The 22,996-nt window shown below is 40.5% G+C and overlaps 3 protein-coding genes across 3 annotated transcripts in view; 2 read left to right on the plus strand and 1 right to left on the minus strand.

Moving 5' to 3' along the window:
- Positions 1-2,815, plus strand: part of LOC106126996 (ankyrin repeat domain-containing protein 29) — a 20,035-nt gene extending 17,220 nt beyond the window's left edge. The window contains exons 3-6 of the mRNA XM_013324911.1: positions 1,703-1,801; positions 1,966-2,064; positions 2,145-2,243; positions 2,336-2,815. Of these exons, the coding sequence (XP_013180365.1) occupies positions 1,703-1,801; positions 1,966-2,064; positions 2,145-2,243; positions 2,336-2,815 (777 nt within the window). The remainder of the gene's footprint in view (positions 1-1,702; positions 1,802-1,965; positions 2,065-2,144; positions 2,244-2,335) is intronic.
- Positions 2,816-3,811: 996 nt separating this feature from the next.
- On the minus strand, positions 3,812-5,920 carry LOC106127229 (lymphokine-activated killer T-cell-originated protein kinase homolog). The gene is made up of 5 exons (XM_013325302.1): positions 5,726-5,920; positions 5,358-5,653; positions 5,064-5,259; positions 4,792-4,989; positions 3,812-4,678 (listed from the first exon to the last, which is right to left on the minus strand). The coding sequence occupies exons 1-5, from the start codon at positions 5,835-5,837 to the stop codon at positions 4,521-4,523; spliced, it is 960 nt and encodes a 319-aa protein (XP_013180756.1). The 5' UTR covers positions 5,838-5,920; the 3' UTR covers positions 3,812-4,520.
- Positions 5,921-7,556: 1,636 nt separating this feature from the next.
- On the plus strand, positions 7,557-15,786 carry LOC106127208 (uncharacterized). Its single transcript, XM_013325269.1, has 3 exons — positions 7,557-7,665; positions 11,862-13,059; positions 13,134-15,786. Exons 1-3 carry the CDS (start codon positions 7,619-7,621, stop codon positions 15,096-15,098), a joined length of 3,210 nt encoding a protein of 1,069 aa, XP_013180723.1. The 5' UTR covers positions 7,557-7,618; the 3' UTR covers positions 15,099-15,786.
- The last annotated feature ends 7,210 nt before the right edge of the window (positions 15,787-22,996 follow it).

The raw sequence follows: 22,996 nt of genomic DNA on the forward strand, positions 1-22,996 counted from the left end.
CGGCAAATAATGCTAGTTCTACACCATGTACGCGCGGTATATCGTTGGTGTAGAGCGTAAATAGGACCGGCCCTAACACCGACCCTTGAGGCACCCCGGCTCGAACGGGGTGCGATTGAGAACATATTTCCTCGACGCGGTAGCGGAACGTGCGATCACTTAGGAAATCTCGTATTATGCATACGAGACGGTCGGGTACTCCGTACTCATATAACTTGTATATGAGCCCGTTGTGCCATACTTTATCGAACGCTTTTGCTACGTCGAGAAAGAGAGCTCCGGTGTTAAGGCCGCGTTGGCGTTTGGAAAGAATGTACTCCGTGATGCGGTGCACTTGATGAGTGCATGAATGTTTGGCGCGAAATCCAAACTGTTCGGCAATGGGCATGGCTTTCGTTTCCATAAAAGAGCGAAGGCGGGCTAAAACATTTACGCGTTATCTTTGCAATGCTCCTGTTTACTTGAGATTAATATTGTAGCGAGCTCACTGCAACTGCGTTATCTTGTTGCCTTTACTTTAACTAAATCAATACATCGTCACGACTGCAGGTTATTGCATAAAACGACGTCGCAAAGGCACTGGCTGTTTCCCCTTCTGTGTACTGTATACATAGTGCTGCCCTCTTAACGTCTCCGCGAACCCTCGAAAATTCCTTCTGTTAGTACATTGCGACTCCACAATGTTCATAGACTCGTGAAATAGATTTGTTTCGATCTGCAAGCGAATCTGAACTCTATGTTGTATTACCAGTATATCATTTAAATATGGGATATATTATTTTTGACTAGGGTATAGAATATAGATAAAAAACTCATATATGGGGATGATATTGCGTCTCTTGATCAGAGCCATTGCAGTGCGGCTTGTACTCAATGGTCGACTGTAAACAATCGCTCGTTTTTGTTGTACTAAAATAAAGCGAGCGCTCTACTTTCTGACAATTTCTATTCTTTATACGTACACTAGTCGTCGCGCGGAGCAAGGTATAAACGTAAACAGAAAAGCCTTGTCTTGTTGAAATTTCTAAAAAAAGACTAAGGAAGAAACCTTACATAACAGAAATGGATCTAAAATAGTTTTTTTTTAAAAGAATATTATAGATAAATAACAATACATTTTTGTCGACTTAGGCAATGGAAACTATTATTTACCCGCTTCAATTTGTTGCTCGCGGCACACGATGAAGGTTGTCAGGGCCGGTTATTGTTTATCGTTACGTTGTTGCCCCGCAAACCTCCTCCCCCCACCCTCGACCTACGCAATGACCGTTGTTGCATAATCTCCGTTGTTTTTCTAAGACATCACAAGTTTTCTTATGTTGTGTCCATTGTAGATCGTGACACTTTTGTCGGCTTCATTATTTATTTTCTGTAAATATAGTTAACATCTCCAACTTGAATTTATTTTTGCGAATTCATTGTTAAAATTAAAACATATGCCGTTTTTACAGTACACGAGTTAGTTCCGCTCCAACAGATCGTGCATCCAACTAGAAACATGGGAGGAATGCAATGTGGCCGCGGAATCCGCACGCGAGCTGCATCAAACTTAATTAGAGCGTTGCGAAACACCAATAAGTCTTACCTTTTATAAAAAATCTATAAAGATCATTATCAATTAGCGGTACATGGCTTCCCTTTGCATTCTTATAGCCCGGTGTGTGAATAGTAAAGTAATTATGTGGTTATGTTGTGGTTACAGGACGGCACGACGCCGCTGATCCTGTCGGCGGCCATGGGGCACGCGGACTGCGTGGAGGAGCTGCTGGCACAGGGCGCGGACCCCGCCTGCTGCAGGACGGTACGCCATCCCCACATCCCTCACACCGCCAACACACATATTACTGGTCTTTCCAAGTATACTTCTACCTAAGAGATGTGTTTGTTGTATTTAAACGTTAAGATTTAGAAGTTTGTTATCGGCGATGAGTTGTAATACACGTGATGTTATGTCGTGTTCATCAGACGGGCACGAGCGCGCTGTTCTTCGCGGCGCAGGGCGGCTTCCTCGACATCGCGCGTCTGCTGCTCCATGCCGGCGCAGACATCGACGCGCCCAGCACTGTACGTCCTCTGCTATACATCACTTATAATGACATTCTAATATGTGCTCGTAGTAATGTAATATGTGTCGCGTGTCACAGGACGGCGGCACTCCGCTGTTCGTGGCGTGCCAGTGCGGCCATCTGCCCGTCGTCGAGGAGCTGCTGCAGCGCGGCGCCGACGTCAACTCCTGCATGAAGGTGCGAGACCTCCTGTACTATGAATATGAGCGGACGCTGCGATCGTATCGCTCGGCGACGCTTTACTAACGTTACGATTTGTGCGTCTCCAGGACGGCGCGACGCCGCTGTTCATAGCGGCGCAGAACGGGCACGAGGAGGTGTGCGCGCGTCTGCTGCGGGCCGGCGCGGCGGTGGACGCGGCGCGAGCTGACCGCGCCACGCCGCTCTGGATAGCGGCGCAGTGCGGCCACCAGCGCGTCGCCCGCGTCCTGCTCGCGCACGGCGCACGCGTCGACTCCACCAGACAGGACGGCGCCACGCCGCTGTTCAAGGCGGCGCACAAGGGGCACGCGGCCGTGGTGGTGGAGCTGCTGAAGCACTCGCCCGACCTCGGGCTGCTGCCCAACGGTCAGAGCGCGCTGCACGGCGCCGCCATGTTCGGGCAGCTCGCCTGCGTGCGTCTGCTCGCCGCCCGCCGCGCCTCCGCCCTCTCCCTGCGCAACGCCGCCGGACTCACGCCGCTGCAGGCCGCCAGGCACGCCGCCCGCCGCGACGTCGTCGACTACCTGCAGCGCCTCGCCGCCTCCTGATGCCCCGCGCCCGGCCCCGCGCACCCCGCGCCGCGCCCCACGCCCGGCCCCGCGCCCCGCGGCAAGCCCTAGCTGCGCTACATTGATGCACTGTCATCAGACGAGCTACAAGTGAACATGTAGTGATGCGCTGCCTACAACTTACATTATTATAATATAATAACTGGAGATGTATCTCTGTATAGTTTTGGAGACAAGAGTTGGAAAGGACATTTGTAGAAAGTATAAATAAATGAGAGCGGAGCGAATTATAAGTACAGAAGTGCCCCGCTGCGGTGTCTGTGTCCCGCACACTGCACACAAACTGATGTTATATTCAATGCAGTAAATGAGGAGAATCATCCACACAAATGAGCAGAGTGTGTGTGCACTGCGGGCCGGCAGTGTGTGTGTGCAGTGCGGGCCGGCAGTGTGTGTGTGCAGTGCGGGCCGGCAGTGTGTGTGTGCAGTGCGGGCCGGCAGTGTGTGTGTGCAGTGCGGGCCGGCAGTGTGTGTGCACAAACTTTAATACAAAGTTTGTGGATGACGTAACTAAAACGTTCTCACAAACATTGGTGCGAGGCACTCTGAAATTATTGACGGTTTAACTTTTTTTTATTTTTACCCAAATATGTTTGTAACTATGTAAAAATAATAGAAATGTTTCGTATCATGTATTTTGTACGAGTCATAAAAAATGACCAAATACAATAAATGAACAGTACATATTACAAAAACAACATGAATGATATCTATATATATTATAAAGCAACAACGACACAAACTCCAGAACATATCGCGAATAATAACAATGAAAAGTATTTATATTTTGACAATACTGTAGAAATCACAACAATTTTAATAAACCTTTGTAAATAGAGTGTACTGAGTTACTCTGACTTCAGTATAGTATAGACTATTTTGTATGGAACTTGTACAACTTTACTGAAGCTTATAGAAGCATTGCCTTACACTTACCTCACGTACATAACTCTATCTATACAAATCACCTTTTTACTGTATGTAAACAAATTATAACTTTTCATTCTGACTGAATTCCTAAACATCAGATATATTCTGTTAATTTTCAGTAGACATAAGTTTAACTTAGGTTCCTGGAATTATTTTTAAATAAGGTTGTATAATAAAAGTCATTTTATGTAGAATCATTTATTTTGAATTCAATTACTCTTTCTTCACATCTGCTTAAAGTCCTATATACTGATTGCAGATAAAGCATAGGGAAAGAAAATTGAATTCAAAATTAAATATTAGTACATGAGTCATTGAAATCCATTTCCTTTTGTATGTACATAAATACATATTGAAATGTACATGTACGTGGCATCAAGTATTACATAAGATATATAATGTAATTGGAAGCTGTACATAACACTTTGCTGTAAGACAACTGCTGACCGTACACACGTGAGTCTCACTATATAACTACACAAGCTTGTAACTTAGCCCATGTGTAACTCTTGTTGAATTTTTATTTATGTTACTTAAATATAATTGTTTTAAAAACTTATATTCTTATTAAACCTCACCCGTTCCAAATTTACATTTCACAATTAATGTCATACTTTGTGACACAGAAATTGAACACAATAAAATAGAATCTGTATTAAAAGTAAATGAAAGGCACCTGTTATTATCTCTCGCAAGGTAATTCAGTGATCCTCTGGTCATATAAATGTATGTCACATGTCATAACTGATATCTGTCACACTGCATCAGTGTGCCATGCAAGATGTGCCGCGTCAGCCAGGCGGCGTGCGGAGGGGCGCGCGCTGGGCGCCTCCTGCGTGCAGCTGCAGAACAGCACCAGCGGCTGCTCGTACCGCACCGGACATATGCCACCCGGCACCACCGGCCGAGTACCTAAATGTGTCAGCATTGTTGGAACATTATTGTCCTATCTCTACTATATATAAAGATATCTGAATGTCATATGACCTTATTGTTACTTTGTAAGAATATGCTAAAATATTTACCATATCTCTCAGTGAAATGATCCAGCATGGAATCATCTTGCAAACTGTCAACACTCTCATCAAATGTGTCATCCATTTGAGTGTGTGGAGGCATGAGCGCCAGCATCTCCCAGAACACCAGCCCCAGTGGCCACATGTCTGTGGCGCTGCTGATTGTGCCTCCGTGGATTACCTCGGGGGCACTCCATGCTTCTGTTCCTAAATCATTACACAAATATAAATTATTCAAGAAACTTTGAAGAACTAAATTTAAAACTTAAATTTCTCATTACCAAAGTATATAGCATATTTCTTTTTCTGTTTGTCTAGTACACCATTCTCATCGAGCGGTAGAGTCACACCAAAGTCACAGAGCTTGCAAATTACAAAATCTCCATTTACTAATATGTTGTAAGACTTCATGTCCCCGTGCAGTATCTGCATCTTTGTGTGTAGGTAGTCTAGTGCATTGCCAATATCAGCCGCTACCTGAAGTAAATTGTATAACATATTGTTAGTATTAAAGAAAATATCTACTGATTGTCATCAGGTTCATAAAGCCATTTTCTAGTGGATTGACATCTTACTTTTAAAATACACTTCGGAGCGAAAGGTTCACAGTCATTTTCAACTTTCTTCTCAATCATATCTCCCAGTGAGAGGTCACATGCTTCCATTCCTAAATACAAAATTTTGGTTGTTCCAAAAGCTCGGAAGCCGACGATATTGGGGTGAGACATGCGTTGTAACAGCTCCGCCTCTGCTTGCAACCTTTCCGTGTACACCTTGTTTGGTTTAACTCGTTTGTTAAGCATTTTTAGAGCCCAAGGTGAACGTATTTGCCCTGCTTTAGGGGACCTAACGAGCTGCATAACGGATACACCTGGAAATGGATAGATGTAACAATAAAAAATTATACGAACGACGTACATTGTTCTCAAAATTTCACTTTTACCTGTTCCGTATCCCAGACGATTTAAAAACGGCGAAGGAGGAATAGATATTTTATCACTTCCCTCAGGGATTTTATTTGATTTAACTTTAACTGGTGTTTGAAACTCAGCCATCGTAATATTATGCTTCTTATACTTTATATTAATAATCAAAACTTAAATACTTTAAATAACAAACGCACTCTGGGCAACTTAAATATTTTAATCTATTCAAACTTTTGAACTTCAACTGACATCAATGTTGCCAATGAAAATTTTTACCCGGCCGTATGCCTGGACGATCAGCGATGGGCCGTTTTAAATTTTAGATAAATTTCATTATTAATCAATGAAATTTCAATTATTGTTCGTTTTAAAGTTATTACGGAATTTTATTCATACTCCTAAAGCTTTAAAAGTGGATTTCTAAAACAAAATTAACAAACTAGTTACTTTCAATTTTCGAAAGTCGTAGATTCTGCCACGACCTTAGGGTTGTAGCCATAGTCTGTAGATTTTCTAATATTTTTGAGTAGAAATCCGTATTACACGGCAATTGCCGTAGCATTGGCAACACTGACTGACACTATCTCAAGACAAAGAGTACTTGCACACAGAATTGACTTAAGCTAAGACATAAAATATTAATGGTGGCAACTTTACAAATGATCTTTTGAAAACTATTTTTTTAGCGCCGTAGGTTATTTCATTTGTTTGAAAGTACGAACCTATGTTATATAATTTGAACCAAAAGCATGGGCAGATTAAAATTGCTGGCAAAAGATTTGAAGATTTAATTAACTTCTTGTCCACCAGATGTCATTAGCAAATAAATCACCTCTTCAGCGCCACCTTCAAAAGACAATTAACATTTTTTTATACAAAAACAGTTTATTTTTTCATTGTTTACTTTAGAACAGCCGAGAATCTGTAAAATTCTATCTAGGTTAGGTTATTAATGGACAATTGCGATATTAATTAGCAGTCTCCAACCCTCGTATTTGATTGGAAATTTAAATCCGAATGTGAGGCACAATATCATCGAGTTGTTTTCGGAAGTTATGCTCAGTGAAATATATTTATGAAGCGTGACTATATACAAGGACGAAGAGCTTAAACAATTGTGTCGATCCAAGTATGCTCGTGTGGAAAGTAGGTCTATGCAACATCGAAACAAGCAATTTAAATTCATGAAGTACCAATAATAAAATCATGAATATGTAACTTATGACTCCCGAGACTTCGTCTATATTTGTTATTTTACGTAGAATAAACTTGTTGGTATGATTTAATTGTGGGATTATATTATATGAATTTAAAGAGCTCCAAGAATCAAGGGCGTCGCTGGCCGATGATCAAGGGGAGCTAGTACTTTTTTCTGTCAAGTTGTTATTGAGTTATCTATTTGAATCTATAACGATTGCAGGCACCTTAGTACTTCAGAGTAGTTTTTTAGAGTGGCATCATCTTACCTTTCTAAATAGTCTAGCGAGAACTGAACTGTAATTCCGAACGCTATAAGTTTTTATAGTTTATTCATAATAAGTAACACCCTGACGAGTTTACTTTTCTTCCATAAATTATTGTAGTGTGGATTCGATATTGTATCGGAAAAGGATGATAATAATAATGAACGGTACAACGATTCCAATGAATTTATTTTTAATTGTTGCTGATCACGCAGGTCATATTCGGTCCAAGTGGCGGGGCTTGTCTGCCTCCTACAGGTAGCATACGCCTAAGGATAGAGTGGTCGAGAGTCGAGGACCACCGACTGCGACACCGACGTCTATCGACGGCGGCGGTAGCGGCGGCGGCAGCGGTGGCGGCAGCGGTGGCCAGCAGCGACCAGCGGCCAGTGATCGAGAGGCAACCGCGGCGCGCGCGCGTCAGTGTCCGGCCATGCGGCGTCCGTGATGCACGCTCACACGCTCACCAACATGTCACCGCGCTGCAGTCTCAGGTATGCGAACCAATCAGTGCGGAAAGCGGCGGCCGATGTCGTCCCTGCAATTAGTCAATTAAACATTACGAATGTCTTCATCGGAAACCGATTGCCGCGCTTTTTTGAAAAGTAAACCCTCGCTGATGTTTTCTAAAACGGAAAGTTTGAAAATTTCTAAAATCTGATTTATTGTTATTAGTCGTTTCGTATAACGTTTTAGATTAGCGCCGGATATTTTATTGGCTGATTTAAATAATTATGTGGTATGTAACAAAACGCACGTGGGGAAAGTCGGTTAAGCGCATTAATATCACGATCGATTTATGCATGTGCCGTTTGCAAAATTCTCGAATTAAATTAGAACAATACGAAAATGCAAGAAATTTACGCTTGGTCGATGTGCTCGCTGCAAAAAAATGCATTAACATAGTGTTACATAGCGTTAGCAATCGCGGCGACCCGTAGACCCTGCGTGCGGCGACGCGCCGGCGGCGGCTGCCACCCAGTAGCTCCGGTCGCCTCCGTCAGGTGTGCTCCCAGGTTCAAGATCGTCTCAATATGAATATTGATGGACACAACTGAGGTGCGACAATTGTACTAAAAAACTCGACCCGACGATGTCGAGTGTTGCACGCGTATTGTACTCGTACAAAAAGTTGCATATCGGCATTTGTCATACATTATTCAACTTCGTATTTACAAACAAACGTGTTTATTGCTTTCTACAATTTAATCATTATGTTCGTTATTGACATGAAACAACATCCGAGTCTTTTATATAAATTTGTATATTAAGCTTAATGTGGCGATGTCGCCGCTACAGAAGTTTTGAACTATTTTCCAGTACCAAGGTCTAACTTCTGTTGAGTACTAAATGTCCCATGTAAATTTATTTTGAACAATAATAGTGTCGGAAATCAATCTATTATCTGTTTTCACAAACAAGGAAACTAGAGAAAATGCAATAATAAAAGTATAAAAATAAACTTAGACGACCGGTTTACAAGAAAAAGGGTTTGAGCTGCAAATAATTAATAATAATAAAAAAAAATATTCGATTATTTTTGTAAATAACTTCAAACCAACCCATCAGAAAGCGCATTTCCCAAAAAAGCTAACCATTTCGCTTGTTCTGTAAAGGTATGTGATTGCTACAACGTATTGTGTTTTGACCAAAAATATCTTTAATATGACACAAATTTTATTTGTTATGAATACGAAATCAAGTTAACATTAACATGCGAATGCGTTTCAAATGGCGGGAAACCGCGTTTTTCCATGATCGAATAGCATTTGATTATTTTTGACCCTTTTGTAACTTCACCAATTAAAAAATAAATCCATTCTTTTGTATAAGGTGAAAATAAATAGCCCTTTCAATATGATAGATGTTTTGATTGTTTCAAATAACATTAAAATTATTTTGACTAAAGCAATGTGTAAGTTTACATAACGCTGTAGCTGTCCAATAACAAATGATATTATGATATGTACCTACATATGTATTGGTGAACTAAAGTCTCGTTGTTGCTGCATTCTGACATGCGGCAGGCTGACTAATGCTTTTATACTATGCATTGTAGTAACCCAAATAGTGACTATTATTCCTCGAATTTGGGGTAATTGTTACACAGTATCAATGTGTAAGGAATACCTTAGTATGCCACTGGGCTTATGAAGAACAGTGCGTCTATCACATACAGCTAACGAAAATTCTCTCTCCAATGATTACCAATATAGGTTTTTTAGAACATACCATGTTTACGGATGTGAGGAATTTTCTTTTTCCTGTTTATTCTGTGCATCAAAAGGAAACAACGCATCTGTAACCTAAGTTTGTCACAGAGAGCTGTGGCCAGCGGTCATTTAGCTATTTTGCCAACAAAGATATTCTTTATAGGTTTGAATATTAAATACTTGCTTGTGAGAATAATTTATTATTTAATGAATTCGGAAACGCGGCTGAGCGGCGATCCGGTGCGTACGTAATTTTTGCTAATTTAGGGAAATACGGATTATGCAATAGTTGTTTCTATATTAATTATATAGTTAGTAAACTGTTATGAGTTAATTTATGCTTACCACCGTTTCTTCTCTACACGATATCTGTAAACATTTTAAAGTTGAACCACAACTTAGAGGCGCACCTTCGAAGTAGCATTTTGTTACCCCTTTGACACTCGAGCACAACGAGGACAAAACAACATAGTCAGAAAACTTATCTGTCCAGTAAGGGCTTGGATTTGATAACACCCGCTGTGCCTGCTTGCCCCTTTGATTACAAAATAAATCGACTTAATGTAATAATACAAAATTGCTATTTTCTTATGTTGTAACAACAGTGTACCTGTCTATCGTAGTGATGCACCGCTATATGTTGTGCAACATAACAGATACGTACATATGTGTTACACTTGATCACTATAATAACACCAGCTTGTTCTACAAGCGAACGAATCAGCAAATCCATAGTTCATTACAATTGGTGGCAGCAACTCGCAATTGGGCAATATCCGCATTACTTCTCCTTGTAGTTAAATAAATAAAATTGGATGTATCTATATAATAACCGACAGGTGCTCGTAGTTTCTTTTGGCTCAGTTTGCGTGCTCGCCCGCTGAGTATAGATAAAGTTCCGTTGCGGTAGCGTTTCTAAAGCGACTCGAATTTTCACAAATAAATGTAACATGTGGTAGAAAGTTCATTGCCGCACTGAACCAGATTGCATTTTAATCTTGGAAAATCAATATAATTGGTTCTAATATTATATTTTACTGAAAGTTAAAATGTTACAGTCGTTGCATGTTGAACAAATTTACTCAGGCATTCCGGTCTTAAGTTTATAACATAGTATTCTATTTCTTGTGCTTTACATCATTACTTCGATATTATATATTCCGACATTGAACATATTGAAGACTTGCTGAAAGATGATGCAACCAAAACAATACTGTAAATACGAATCTGCATCGGCCGAGTGTCATCGTACGAGTGTAAACAAAAGATACGCTTGTTAGTTAGTAACACATATGTACGCTATGTGAGCCGTACACATTTGTAGCGTATTAACGTCACCTCAACTACGACTCCACCGAACTTGAGTCTAGTTGTTTTTAGGGCTAAGTCAGTAGAAATGTCTACGATATTTATTTTATGAGTACCTATGAGAAGTAATAAGATGTATAAGTCGGCGTAACCATCACAACACACCTAGTACTTATTTAGTTGATTCTCGATACAAAAGGCGAGTTTCACCTAACCTAATGTTATTCTGAACAGAGGATATTATAGTAATTATAAAGTGGAATTCCAGCACTGTTCATTCTATCGCGTTCCAATATCTCCCATCCCATACTCTTGTGTTATTCTTATACTTAATACATTTTCCCCATATATGGCCGTAGCAATTATAATTTTCCACGGGGCTTAAGTTATTGTATCCTCATATTGTTTTTATGAGCACTGTCGCATTCACATTACTGAAGTGACGGCCAATATTTTTAAAACTTTATCCTCTTAAATGCCATTTGTTTCACTGAATAAAAAAATGTAACATAAGTTAACGCCTTTATTTCATAGTGGCATATTGTCTACTAAATATTAAGACTCTAAAAACTTTTGCCGATAATTGCTGCTTTATGCAAAAAATCCATTTAAGTTAATTTAATTTACCTTCGTAGTAATTAGTATTATAATATGTGTCGTAATTATTTTTAAATAGGCATTTAAATAAGATTATAGTAAAATAGGCACTAGTTAATTGTGTGTTAATTTTATAAATGAAACTTAAGCAAAATAATGTGTGCGATGATTTTTGGTGCGTACAGAGACATACGTACGAAGAGTGGGCAGAGCGGCACACTAGACGTATTATGTAAACACGGGGCACAATGTGAGCTATCAACCAGGCGTGTTGCTGCGCCTGCGCCGGGAACATGTTTGATAATATCCTACCGTTATTCTGCAACTTCGCGACCTCCCCAGCGACTCAGCAACAGTTTAGGTTTTCGAATATGCTACATATTTAAACGGCGGCAGAATGAAGAGAACAGAAACAGAAACTAGGAATGATTTGAACGTGTAACTGATTTAATAAATCTCTTTGAATTTAATTCTATCAAATGTTACTGCTGGTAGAATGTAAGGAATCTGATAATTCTGGGGTTTTAATTTGTAAAATATGTGAGTGAAATAAATGCATATTCCGATTTCAGATGTTTTGCGCTGAGCGTCGTGCTTCTATTAGCTGTAGTTTACACAGAAGTGAGCGCGTTCGCCATCAGGAGCTCCTTCAATACAACGAGGACTCCCGCACTAGACCTCGCTGTAGACGAGAGTCTGCAGCTCGAGGTCAGACATGACTTCAAAACACCTTATAACTTAAAAGCAAATACTTCTAATAAAAATAATGAGGTTCCCGCATCCACTACCGACTTACCGCATAGTAGCAATGCCTCGGCGACGGCATTCATTGAGATGACTACCACGATAAAGTACAATCCCGATGTCATCGCGGAAACAGTAAGCAATAACATGACTGCAAAAAATAATATTTCTGAAAGAAGTGTGTTGAAAGAAAACTCCACATTATATTTATATACTAATACAACCAAAGCTACGATCGTGTCCGAAGTGGTAACCATCACGGAGAACTATACTACTCGTAATTACCTCGAGTTGTCTGGATCGACACAACAGCCGGCCGACACGGACAACTCCATGTCACTATCCGTTGAAAATATTAATGTCAGAGCTCTTAATGACACCTTTGACGACTTAAGTACTGCACTAAACGACACAGTTGAACAAATAGCTGCGAAGGACCAGCTTGCATTAAAATATGCACAGAATGTAAACACCTTAGCAGAAAAAAATATATCTCTATTACCCATCGTTAACAGTAGCGATTACGATGATATCACTACTAATTTTACTTCACGAAGAAAATACACAGTTATAGATAGAATAATGAAAATTTCAAAAAATGAGACAACCGCTCCGACTGACAAATATGAAAATAAAGCAGAATCTCTGGTTACTCTGACTTCGGCTACATCTGAAGAAGTTTTAAGGAGAGTGGCGACGGAGTACCCGACGGTGACGACACCGATGCCGCGGCTGGATGTAGTGTCCGGTACTACCAGCTATCCAGATATACTTGTAACACAAGAAATAGAAAATATAACAAACTCCTTCGAAGTATCAATACAAAAACCTAAGTTCGAATCGGTGTCATCAAAAAGAGCTGGATTTTTAAATTATTCATCGAAATCTAAACAAAACGAATCGACGATTGAAAATATTACGACCGAGAGTGCGTACAGAGATCACACGACAATAGCAATTGAAAATAATTTTGAGACATTCACCGGTCGCAACGTCGCTGGAGTGTCTAAATCGCAGAGTTATTTAGTAAGTAAATCTTTAATGACATATTAGGCTTTAAAATATTGATATTATATTTATAATAATTTTTATCATTGCAGGATGAAGACGCGATTAAAGAAGAAATGCTTCAAGAAACGTCGCTTAAAAATAACGAGGAAATGGCTCAACAAAATCGCGACGGGCGCATAAATGATACTGATACCACGTTTTCATTTCTGGAACAATTCGGTTTTTTTACGTCAACACAAGATTTGGAAGGAACCGTACAAACAAACACCGAAGAAATCATTAATACGAAGCCTTCTCAAGATAAAGGTAAAAGCACAATTGTGTATACAGTGAGCCCGAACTACAAGCCCATGAAGAAACTTGAAATCCAACCACCGAAACAATTTGTTAGAGACCCGGATGACAACAGCTGGAGAAATGAGAGCATTAGTTCGCTAGGGATAGTTTTCAAACCAAAAAATTCTTCGAAACCTTTCACTCAAGTCTTGAAAAATAAGACAGAGACCGAATGGAGTAACTTACTAAGTAGAGATAACAAAAGTGATGTTCCGGACCTAAGAGAAAGATTGGAGAAAATAGCTCAAAGGCGCAAGACCAAAAAGAAGAAGACAGATTTCTTCGGCAACGTAATTTACAGTGACTACGAGGAAACCAATAGTTCTGAGGAAGTGACCAACACCCGCAACATTGACATCACTAATACAGTAGAAAGTATTTTAGAAGATACGACCATCCTAAATGTACTGACAGAAACAGTAAAAGAGTTGTCTACCTTGACTCTGACTACGACGCCGACCACATCGACATCGACGACGTCCGCGACCACAGCCGCCGCAGCCGTACCCGACACTACTCACTCCAAAATAAGCGGTAATAATACTTCCCCGGCGACCACAACACAAATAAAAGTTTCCAGTAAACTTCTTAATAGGACAAAAGAGATAGTGGCCAAAAAAGGAAAGTACAATTCTTCCGTGACTGACAAAGAACGGAAAAATTTTAATGTTTTTGATTACTATGATATTTCAAATGAGGACGAATCGGAGTATTTACAGATGGCAAAGTTAGAATTAAAAAAATACTCCGTCCCCACTTACCTGACACAGAGACCTTTTGTTACACCTCCACCATTACCGTATCGATTAACGAAACCGGAGACACAATCTATGCCCGAAAGAAAGGCAACAATACAATACTTCCCTCCGCGAATTAATACTCAGCAGCCGAAACCGAATAGATTCGATAATGACGTCAAAGTCAAAACTAAATCACATACAAAACTATCATCTCCGAAAGAAGTTACGTCGTTTACGCTGACCAATGCCCCGGATACTCCGTTAGGTAAATACAGCTCAAGATATCATGAGGAGCAACACCATGGTCATCCTCCTCTTGTCAACACTATGACACCGAGCGAGACTCCGAACGCGTACAACGCACAGGACTATACTAGATATCTTCTCCACACCGAGCCCCCGAGGATACCTACCGAGCAAGGGACTAGATCCAGGGCCTACGAGCATACGGAAGGCTTCCACAGGGCGTCCTACGTGATGAAGAATTACAAAGATTTCATAGAGCAGGCCGCCAAGGATTACGACTACGAAAGAGACGCGGGCTTGATGACGTACACGCCGCCGCCGGCGCCCGTCAGAGGCGTCACCATCAGCGACCTGCTGGCACAGGAGAGAGACAGACCTAACGCAAACTTCAACGAGGACTACGACGCGAAGTTCCGGAAGGACGTCCTGCAGCGATTCGTGGACAACTTCAACCACAACGACGCTCGCTACCGCGCCAACTTCCCCGTGCTGTACAACAACACGGTGATGCACGCGACCGCGGCGGGCACCGGCGAGGCGGCGGCCGCGTCGCGCGCCTTCCTTAAGGGCCTGTACAGTCCGGTGAAGGCGCGGGCGGGGTACGCGCGCCGCGAGCCCTACGACCCCGCCTGCGACAACGTCACGGTGGAGCTCTCGCCCGCCTACGAGCTGCACTACTACGTGCCCGAGCAGGAGGAGAAGGAGGAGATCGACTCCAAGCCGGTCAGTTAGCCTCCCTCTCTCTCTATCCCTCTCGTCGACTTTGCAGTCAGCAATTCGCGATGCTAACAACGGCTGGTTGATTTTGTCATGTGTAATAATTACTGTACATATCGAGGACCAATATTTTTAATGCTTGGTGTTTCGGTAAAGTTATATTTTACGAGGATAAATGTTTTGTTTAACGTACACATACATTTTTATCTTGTTTTATAGTTGTGTGTCAGTTCATCATTTCACAAAACAACAGTTTCTATTTTTTTATAATATTGATACAGCGTACGATGTTATTTTGTAATCTACGCTGTGTTATGCAAACAATAATGATTTCTAAAAATATATTTGTATTTCGAAATAACTTTCACATCACATATACATACTTAATTATATTTTTGTTTTTTTTTTCTTCTTTACAGTCATTTTTACAATCGATCGTTTATTTTGTACTAAGATATTTTTTTATTATCAACGTGAACGCAGAGCAACGCTGTTTATTTCGTTCTGCACTTTTTAAGAGTACTGTATGGAGTAGGTCTATATTTAGTCAACATTAAGTGTACCAAATAATGATTTATATTTGCATAGTTATTATATAAACGTAGGATGTAGTGATAGATAGATATTTGTGTAATTTACAAATAAAGTGTATGTATTTACCACCGTTTACTTCTGTAGTTTAGAATATTTCGGTGTCACTGTGATGTGTACAGAAGTTGGTCATTGTGTTTGTTGCTGTGCAAAGCATAAGTATAAGTAAAATATACATTACTCATTTATTTTATTTATTGTGAATATTTAATATCTCTCTCGTGTATAAACATCTAAATATATAACTCGTCATCGGTCACTGCATGTCACAACGATTGCTTTAAATTAAATAGATAAAGATGTGGCCGCAGCGTTCATAGATAAGATAGATTTAGAAAATAATGATGTCATTAGGTAAATCCTGTAATGCTACTACTGCTATTGTTGTATTGAATAAGTGATTTGTAAATGTGATGTATTTATGTGTATAAATAGTGTGAGGTGGTCGACACGAGGTGTGAGGTGGTCGACACGAGGTGTGAGGTGGTCGACACGAGGTGTGAGGTGGTCGACACGAGGTGTGAGGTGGTCGACACGAGGTGTGAGGTGGTAGACACGAGGTGTGAGGTGGTAGACACGAGGTGTGCGGTCGTGTCGGCCGTGTCGCTCAGCGGTCAGCGACTTGTCAAATTATTAGCTCGTTGTATTACGAAGTACGAGTAGTGTTCCTTGTAGAACACGAAGCGCGCGTCGCGGAGCGGAGCCGAGCGTATAGCGTATATGTCTCTAGTGTATATACAAATAAAGTTAATTAAACAACTATTTGTTTCTTTTCTCACTTTTGTGATGACAGTACTTAAACAATTGATGTAATCCATTTATTTCTAACAGATAATTCTAAAGTGCAAGTATGTTACAATATTTATGAAGACCGGGCGCATCATGCACCCCAAGAGTGTTTGTACAGTCAGCGTCATATAGATCGTCACAGACAAGATATGCAAATATATAGGTACACCAAAAGTCATCAATTATATCGGTACAACAAAAGTCCTCAAAATAATAGATACATTCACCCTGCTCAAATACATCGGTACATACACAGCGTCAAATATATGAGTACATGCTTGCATGAGACATTCTTAAAATAATATGTTAAGTTTATCACTAATGTTTGGCATGTGTAACTTTGATTTAGCTTCTTTTCTAAAACAAATGGCACTTGATTATTTGTATTTTACTTAATTTGTTGCCGTCTAACGAACCTCTGATAAATCTTAAGAGCAGGATCCTCGCGACACAGGCTGCGCCTAGTGCGAGGATACTGGTAAACACTTGTAATACCCACCTTTTTTGTATCCATTAAATTACTTAGCTTAACTTTTTAATGTGAAATTATGTTCTTGGATTTTAATAAATTATTTTTTCATTTTTTTTTTCATGCAAGATGCTCATAAATATCGTAGCAGCCACAGCGTCATAAGTAACGAAGCAGTCAAGGTGCGCAAAAATATCGGTACATTTGACAAAATTGAACTCTATCTCTATATACTTGTGATACAATTTGGAATAAACTACTTCTGTTACATTCATTTGACACTTTGTATTAACATTATAGGTTGTCCGGAAAGTTCGTTCTGATTTTCGATATAAAGCTTACAATAGACTGTAGCTGAAGTGGATTCATTTTCGGATTTCCACCATTATCAAACGTCACAAAAATTTCTATATTGTGAATAATTTCATTTCATTGGTTGAGATAAAAACTAATTTTTAAAATTTTAGCCAAAAATAAAAGACGTTTTAGGTATAGAGTCGTACCAATATAATTTAAAAACATTTCCAAAAATTTAAGAGAACAGGGTTTTCCATTTTCCTTATAAAGCGGCACGAACTTACTGGGCAACCCAATATTTTTCTTCTCCTGTCATAACGCTTAAATATAAAAGTTTGTCACGACGAATATGACAGATACGTATTAACTAATATCAAATTTTGCCTTGTCACAATATAAATAATACAAGTTTGGCGCAGTATTCTAGTATGTTTGCCGTAATATGTAAGTTTACCGGTTCGAATCTCAGGCTACTTTTTTTTCATTTTATCAATCACGGGGTTATTTTTTCATAACCAGTAAAAATTTGGTAATGTAAAATTTTGCTCGACAATTTTTTTTTATAATTTTCGCTGTCGGGTAGAAAGAAATTTAAATAAAGTTAACAACAATTAGGTCAGACCATCGCGGGTGAAGTGAGTGGGCGGAGCGTGGATTGTCTTTGCGGGTTTTAAGAATGGTACGCGCGGAAACTATACGTACAAGTGTTATCTACATATGTGTGCGCGCCCACGCACACTGGAATGTTTATTGCAATCGACCAAAAATTTGATCTAGTTTGGATATTGACATTCAGTTTTTTTTCTTTGTTTCTTAAATATAATCAGTATCAGTAAAAGGTAAAAGTAAAAGTGTTATTTTTACCGGTACAAGTTTAACAAACATGAGTAATAAACAAATTACATGCCAATAGCATCGCTTTATCTCCTTCATTTTTGTTTGAAATAGAAAAGTAATTTAACGGTCAAACTCATTAGTCCAAGGCAATATCAAAAAGTACCTAATAACTACGGCGATAGAGTTTAACTACATGTGCTTCGATATTAAAATTCAAAAGTTTAAATATCAAAAAAAAATATATTGGCTTGGGATTTGAACCGCCGACCTTACGTACCAACGGCGGCGAACGGTAAGGCCACGAGAGCAAACTAGCATATATGATGACAAACTTAAATTTGATGTTGGTTTTATCTACATAATATCTGTCATCCGCGTCGAACACTTTTAGTAAATTTTGAAAAATGATTTGATGCAAAGTGTCAAATGAATGTAACAGAAGTAGTTTATTCCAAATTGTATCACAAGTATATAGAGATAGAGTTCAATTTTGTCAAATGTACCGATATTTTTGCGCACCTTGACTGCTTCGTTACTTATGACGCTGTGGCTGCTACGATATTTATGAGCATCTTGCATGTACTCATATATTTGACGCTGTGTATGTACCGATGTATTTGAGCAGGGTGAATGTATCTATTATTTTGAGGACTTTTGTTGTACCGATATAATTGATTACTTTTGATGTACCTATATATTTGCATATCTTGTCTGTTACGATCTATATGACGCTGACTGTACCATCATTTTAAAAATTATTTGATGTAATGGGGCCATTAAAACCAACTGTGCCTTTTAAAATACCATTTTATTGACATTTTCATTTAAGAATAGTATGCAAACATCACTCGATCGATCGATCGTTTGAAACGGTTACACGACATTTGAGCATAATAACATGGGCCGGTGTCTCCCGCGCCCGGCGCACTCTGCCCTCCTGCCCGCCTGGCCGACCCGGCGCGCCGTGCGGGCAGGCGGGCAGGCGGGCAGGCGGGCAGGAGGGCAGGAGGGCAGGCGGGCAGAGTGCGCCGGGCGCGGGCCCCGCCGGCCTCCGGGAACATAAACTTTCAGTGGAAATGCAACTCTGGACCAATAAATAATTATGTTACAATCTCAATTATCGTATAAATTGAAATAAACAAAAAATGTATTTTTCTTTCATAAATGAACACATTCCTCTTTGGATTATACAAAAATAAAAATTCAGAACGTCCATTATATACAACATGTGTGTCCCCGCATTCAATGTGTCCATTATGAATGTTACAGTACGGTCATGATTACAACATTATTATATACTATTAAACAAAACGAGAAGTCTCAGATTATTGTGATGCGATTACACGAGATAAAATAAATGTACAGAATTAGTGAAAACGGTGCGGGAAAAGACAACAACGGGCCGAGAAGTGCACAGAGACACACGCTTCGATAGACACGAGCGAGCCACACGTCCGACCGACATCGACTGCGCTGTGCTGCGCCGCGCTACACTGGATAGCAGAATGCAGTAAGCTATGCACAGATTGTGCAACAGATATGTAGTGACGTGACATACAGCGGCCGCCCGCCGTCTGTCAGTCAGTCAGTCAGTCAGTCAGTCAGTCAGTCAGTCGGTCAGTCAGTCGGCGTGTTGTTGCAGACACAAGTCTCGAGGACTGCACATAACTCGCGGCGGAGTGACGTATCGCGAACGACCGGCTGACACTGGTTGCGCGATCTGACACGCGTTTGACAACTAATATTATGAGGTGGTCAATACTATTTTCCTTTGACATAATTAGCGCTGTTTCGACACGTCGGGATGTGGTTATTTAAGAACGGTAATGTGAAAGGTACATTGTGTATCATATTAAAAACAACTTTTAACTATAAGCTTTTTTAAAAAACAAAATGATCAAAAAAATCGTTGAAGAAAAAAAGGCAGGAAGTGTATCGAAGCGTGGGTAACTATGAAGTCGGGATACAGACGACGGTTTAGAATGAAACAAATAATAATAAAGCACTGCACGTACAATAACAAACTAATCGAGGCTACGACCGTCTCTGCAGAGGGAAGGTACACGAACGCTATCGTACGTTATATAATAATAGTTTATATATTTTTATACTAGAAGCGATTATTTACAAAAGGGTATGCCACTTTCCTAGCTACAATCCTGTCTCCGACCCGTCCCGCGGCCCATCTCCGCCACCACGACGCTCTCATACCGTTTCCTATCAATTTGTTTCCGCGTTTTCTTCATGTAAAACATGAGATCGGAGACGCGGTGTGGGACGGGCCGTGAGACCGTCTTCCTCAAAGTGTCGCGGCGCGCTGCTGCTGCACACAGCGAGGTGACATGCAGCACGCAGCAGCACGCAGCAGCACACAGCAGCAGCGCGCTCTGACACACGTCGTACCTTACTCGTTACATTAGCCAGTCTTTCGTTTACACTACACTAAATACAGCGCCCCCCCCCACTCCTCCCCCACTAACCGGGCACGTGGTCGCGGCTGACACCCGACACTCCGCATGGTGTCGCCGACCATTGCATCGTGTCACAATTTAATACTCACTTTTCTGTGATAAAAGCAATTTACACTATGGTTAGGTTCGAGGCTGTGGTCACATTAAACTGTTGCACGATACAACGGAGCAGATCAATTCGCCAACTAAATGACGAACGCCATCTCGAGCTGTATCTGCAGTGTCCGCAGAGACAACGCGCCGCGACTCACTCAGAAATAATAGTAAACATATGAAGCCATGCATGAGCCGGTTAATTAATATAATGACTACGGATGATGTATAACAAATTAAAACTAACATAAAGATAAGTGGACGAGAGCAAGCCTTCATATAATCTGAGGAAAGGCGAGGCTACGACGAAGCTAAACAAGGACGGTCTGCTGGAAGATGTCGCGACGTGTGCGGACATACAAACAAACAAACAAACGAACAATAAATAAAAACGATGTGTCAGCTTGGCACCTCGCATTTGGCACCGATGGCACAAACCGAACCGTGACGAGCGTTAAATAAAATAGTCCCAGCGGCGCGTGGCCGCCATACTGCCACCTGACCCCGGCTAGCACCACTCCACACTCACAAACATTATATGTCGAAGCGAAACTTCTTTTTTTTTGTTATTTATGATGTTGACATAAATGCACAATATATGTTTTGTTCTAAACATCATTTTAAAATAACCTTACATAATTGACTACCGGGCGCAAGGCGCGGGCCGGAACGAGGCGGTCGCGTTGAGAACTTCATGAGATTTTGACCACGCAATATTTACAATTTTTAAAGTTTACCAAAGGTATAATTTTTAGTTTTTATCTGGCTCGTGTCGTACAACGAGCTATGTGGAGTATTTAATTAGATCGATAAATATATAAAAAGGTATAAAGTGTGAGGTGCGAGGTGTCGCGAGGTGTCGCGAGGTGTCGCCGGACGCGCGCACTATTGGAGTGCAACAGTTTGTAGAGGAGCGCGGTACTGATGTCAACCTTACGTGATAGTGAGTATGTTCAGTTTCCGTATACTTACATAACCATATCCATAAAGCTTTCAGAGGAAGCCTCACTATATATATTATAATAATTAATATAACGGTTACAATTAAATACTTTTAAATATACTTCTGTTATACACATTCATACAAATTCTAAATAACTAAAGCATTCTCGATGTCAGAACTGAACACTACGACGACTTTCTTTGTTACGTCTAAGTATTAAATATGAACTGTTAGATCGCGACATTTACAAAGTGCCGAGTTCCGCAGAGACGAGCTCGCTGCGATACTTTACATATAACGTTCTCAGTGGACTAGCTCACACTTGCGCACGATGCGGCGCCGCACGCCCACATGCAGTACCGCACCGCACCGCACGGTACCGCACCGCACCGCACGGTACCGCACCGCACCGCACCGCACCGCACCGCACCGCACTACCTACTAGCTATTACATGTTTCAAGCATTTATATTCGGAGATAAAATAAATAGTGTAAACAAAGTATATCCGGTGATAATTCTCATCGATCTAACTCCAGCTATATAATTGTATATTATTTTGATATATGAGTGTATCAAACTCAGAATTGGCTCACGGTAATCGATATCTTTGTTATTCGTTATAACACAAGTATTACGATAACTAAGAAGATGATTTACGAACAATTAAAATGATGTTGAAGCAATGAAGGAACCGAGGAGTTCCACCCGGCGCTCCCCGCTCTCCTCCTCTTCCGATGCAAAAATACAAGTCCGCCGACGCTAAATCTCTTTATATGATCATTTTCTACATATCTTTATAATATTAATTTGAACCTAACCTATACGAGGATACAATTTTCGTACTAAGTTAATTAAAATCGATTTCGAATTAACGATTAATTTCGACTCATTCGCTATTTGACTACAAAAGTTAGCGGCCACAATGTACAAGTGACGCCTTGCAGCCGCCACTCCGCTCCACTCCACTCCACTCCACTCGACTCCCACTTCTCTACTATTTACTATATCATTATCACATCGCTGCTATCTCGCAAATCAAATGTTAATATGATTTCATAAACACGGCCGCTCACTTTTTTATACTAATGTCATATCTCCTTTTTCTAAGTATATAGATTATAACTTTAATAAGCCTCTTGAAAATAATCTACAGTAAGCTGTTTGGTTGCAGAGTTTGACCACATTGTGAACACTGCATCCACATTCTCGGAACTACGACCATTCATGTGCCATCCTTTTAGTTAATAACAAGAACTTCACTTTAAAGTAACTTGCGGCCGAAACCAATAATCGATGTGTAATCATTTATGCATATCCGAGGTATTTCCTACCGTTACCGCTGTCTGTTCACGACAATGTAACACATGTGTCAGCCACTGGCGCACATGTCAGCCACTGGCGCACATGTCAGCCACTGGCGCA

This window comes from Papilio xuthus, unplaced genomic scaffold, assembly GCF_000836235.2.
Source record: "Papilio xuthus unplaced genomic scaffold, Pxut_1.1 DF824888.1, whole genome shotgun sequence".
In the NCBI taxonomy this organism is placed as follows: Eukaryota; Metazoa; Arthropoda; class Insecta; order Lepidoptera; family Papilionidae; genus Papilio; species Papilio xuthus.